The following is a 2,279-nucleotide window of genomic DNA, read 5'->3' on the forward strand; positions in this document are numbered from 1 at the left end:
ATATGAATTAACAAATAAAAAAAAATCTTATATCATTTCAAACTCATAAAATGGCACTTACAAGCAGCTTCCTCCTAACATTGTTGCAATAACATAATGTGTATAACATTAAAGTCTTTTTCCAAAGACTTCTGTTTTTTTTTGTTTTTTTTTTACTAGGTTTTTCTAATTTGTGGGTTAAATTTTTGGTGCTCCAGCGACCGAGATGTAACTGAGAGAATACAGCCATTGTTCAAAATAAAAGTTTTTTCAAAAGAAAAGATTGTTCAGATTCAGATAATAAATAGAACTGAAGTTATTTATTTTCGGGGCGGCTGGTGGCAATCTTGGTGACAGTAATTTAGCCTCTTATTTAGTCAAGAGCTTCCTTTGACGCGCAATATCACTGCCAGTTATGTTTTGTGAATTTGTGTGTTCACCAGTCTGATCCTTTATTTGTCTTCTTACAGCTGACAATGTACTGCCCCTTTTGTGCGTCCACCTTGGTGTCCCAACCAAAGTTCTGCTGTTCATGTGGGAAAAATATCAGCTATCTGTATAATGCCGATACACCTCAACAAGCCAGGCCAAGTGAGGGTACGCCTTTCAACATCTGTCCGCTTTTATTAGGATTTACTCGGCTAGCATATGCATTTCCTCTATAGGTATCTATCAGTTTAATTGAGTTATTATATTATCCAGATGAAAATTTAAAGAGTCAGTGATAGTTGCATGGTGCTAGAGTTGACTGGTTAGCTTACTTGGAGTGGATGCTATTTTGTACACTTTTTATTATCTCTAAGGTAATCATTTAAAACCAATAGCACAAATACAGTAGATGTTGTTACTTCAGTGCTCTTCATTCTTCTCCCCAGGTCCTGACACCACAATGGTGGATGAACTTATTGCCAAGTATTTCACTGAGGGCCATAGTTATGAAGTAATAGTAGACTTTCTAGCCACCAAGCACAGCGTTTCATTGAGTCTTAGCAGTCTAAAGAGAAGATTAGAAGATGCTGGCCTGACCAGGAAGAAAAACTACACTCCACTTGCAACTGTGCAGGCAGCAATTACAGATGAACTAAAGGGATCAGGCCAGCTTTTTGGTTATAGAGCAATGTGGCAGACTCTTAAACAGAAATACTCTTTTGTAGTCAAAAGAGATGATGTCATGCACCTAATGGCAGAAATGGATCCAATTCGAGTTGAAAATCGATCTAAACGCAGATTTTTCCGAAGAGTGTATCGATCAGTGGGACCTAATGAAGTCTGGCACGTGGATGGGTACGATAAACTTAAACCCTTCGGAATAGCAATAAGTGGGTGTATTGATGGCTACTCCAGAAGAATTATGTGGCTCAAATGTGGAAAGTCCAACAATGATCCTACAATCATTGCTCAAATGTACATGCAGTGTGCAGCTGAGCTTGGAGTTATCCCTATGCGTCTCCGCACTGACTGTGGCACAGAAAATGGACTGATGGCTGCACTTCACTGCAGCCTGAGATCAGAGCATGGAGATGAATTTGCAGGAACCAAAAGCCACATGTATGGAACTTCAACAGCCAACCATGGCATTGAAAGCTGGTGGTCCTATTTTCGGGAGCAAAGGTTATTCTCCCATATTCTCAGTTATTTATTTTCTGTAAACTTGGGGCCACATCTTCTACTTATTTTATGCAATTCTTTTGATCTAGACAATGTTGAACTCTATATCACCAAGATTGATTGCCCATTGCATTAATCAAATTTGACTTTTTTTTTTTGGTTTAAAAACAAGGACATTTATTATTATTATTTTTTTTATCACCAATATGCATTTTTAATCAAAGAAAAGACACTTGAGAGACAAAGACACTTGGAGATTTTGATTTGGGGATCCTGAAGCTTTTAAATATTTGACTTATTTTAACTGAANACTAACAGTCCATTTTTATTTTCTTTTTTTGTAGGTGGCTTGTGATACAGAAGTTCCTGGCACATCGAGAGACACGATGGCAGCTACATGCTACGGGTATTTTGCTTTGCTCATACCATTTCCGGTTCTTTGATATTAACACTTCTTTGTAAGAATATGGTAATTTATGTTTTTGTTTTTTTAGCACATACACACAACTCTATGCACCAGTTGTAATAGAGGATGAGGTGGAGTCAGGCAGTGATGCAGAAAGCTTTAACATTACAAAAGATACAGAGTAAGAACATTTTTGTTTTTTTATGTGTATCCTTGTCTGCAGCTTTAGGTACATTGTATTTTTTCTTTTAGAATGGAACAACCATCAGCAGCAGAAATAATTGCA

At 37.2% G+C, this 2,279-nt stretch overlaps 1 protein-coding gene across 1 annotated transcript; it reads left to right on the forward strand.

Moving 5' to 3' along the window:
* Nucleotides 1-6: 6 nt before the first annotated feature.
* LOC112139011 lies at nt 7-1,582 on the forward strand (the record flags this gene model as incomplete). The annotated part of the gene is given in 2 exon segments (XM_024261709.2): nt 7-576; nt 855-1,582. Coding segments are annotated over 2 exon segments (849 nt in total), but the record flags the coding sequence as incomplete, so codon positions are not given.
* Between the last annotated feature and the right edge of the window lie 697 nt (nt 1,583-2,279).

The sequence above is a fragment of the Oryzias melastigma genome, unplaced genomic scaffold (genome assembly GCF_002922805.2).
Source record: "Oryzias melastigma strain HK-1 unplaced genomic scaffold, ASM292280v2 sc00505, whole genome shotgun sequence".
NCBI classification, from domain to species: Eukaryota; Metazoa; Chordata; class Actinopteri; order Beloniformes; family Adrianichthyidae; genus Oryzias; species Oryzias melastigma.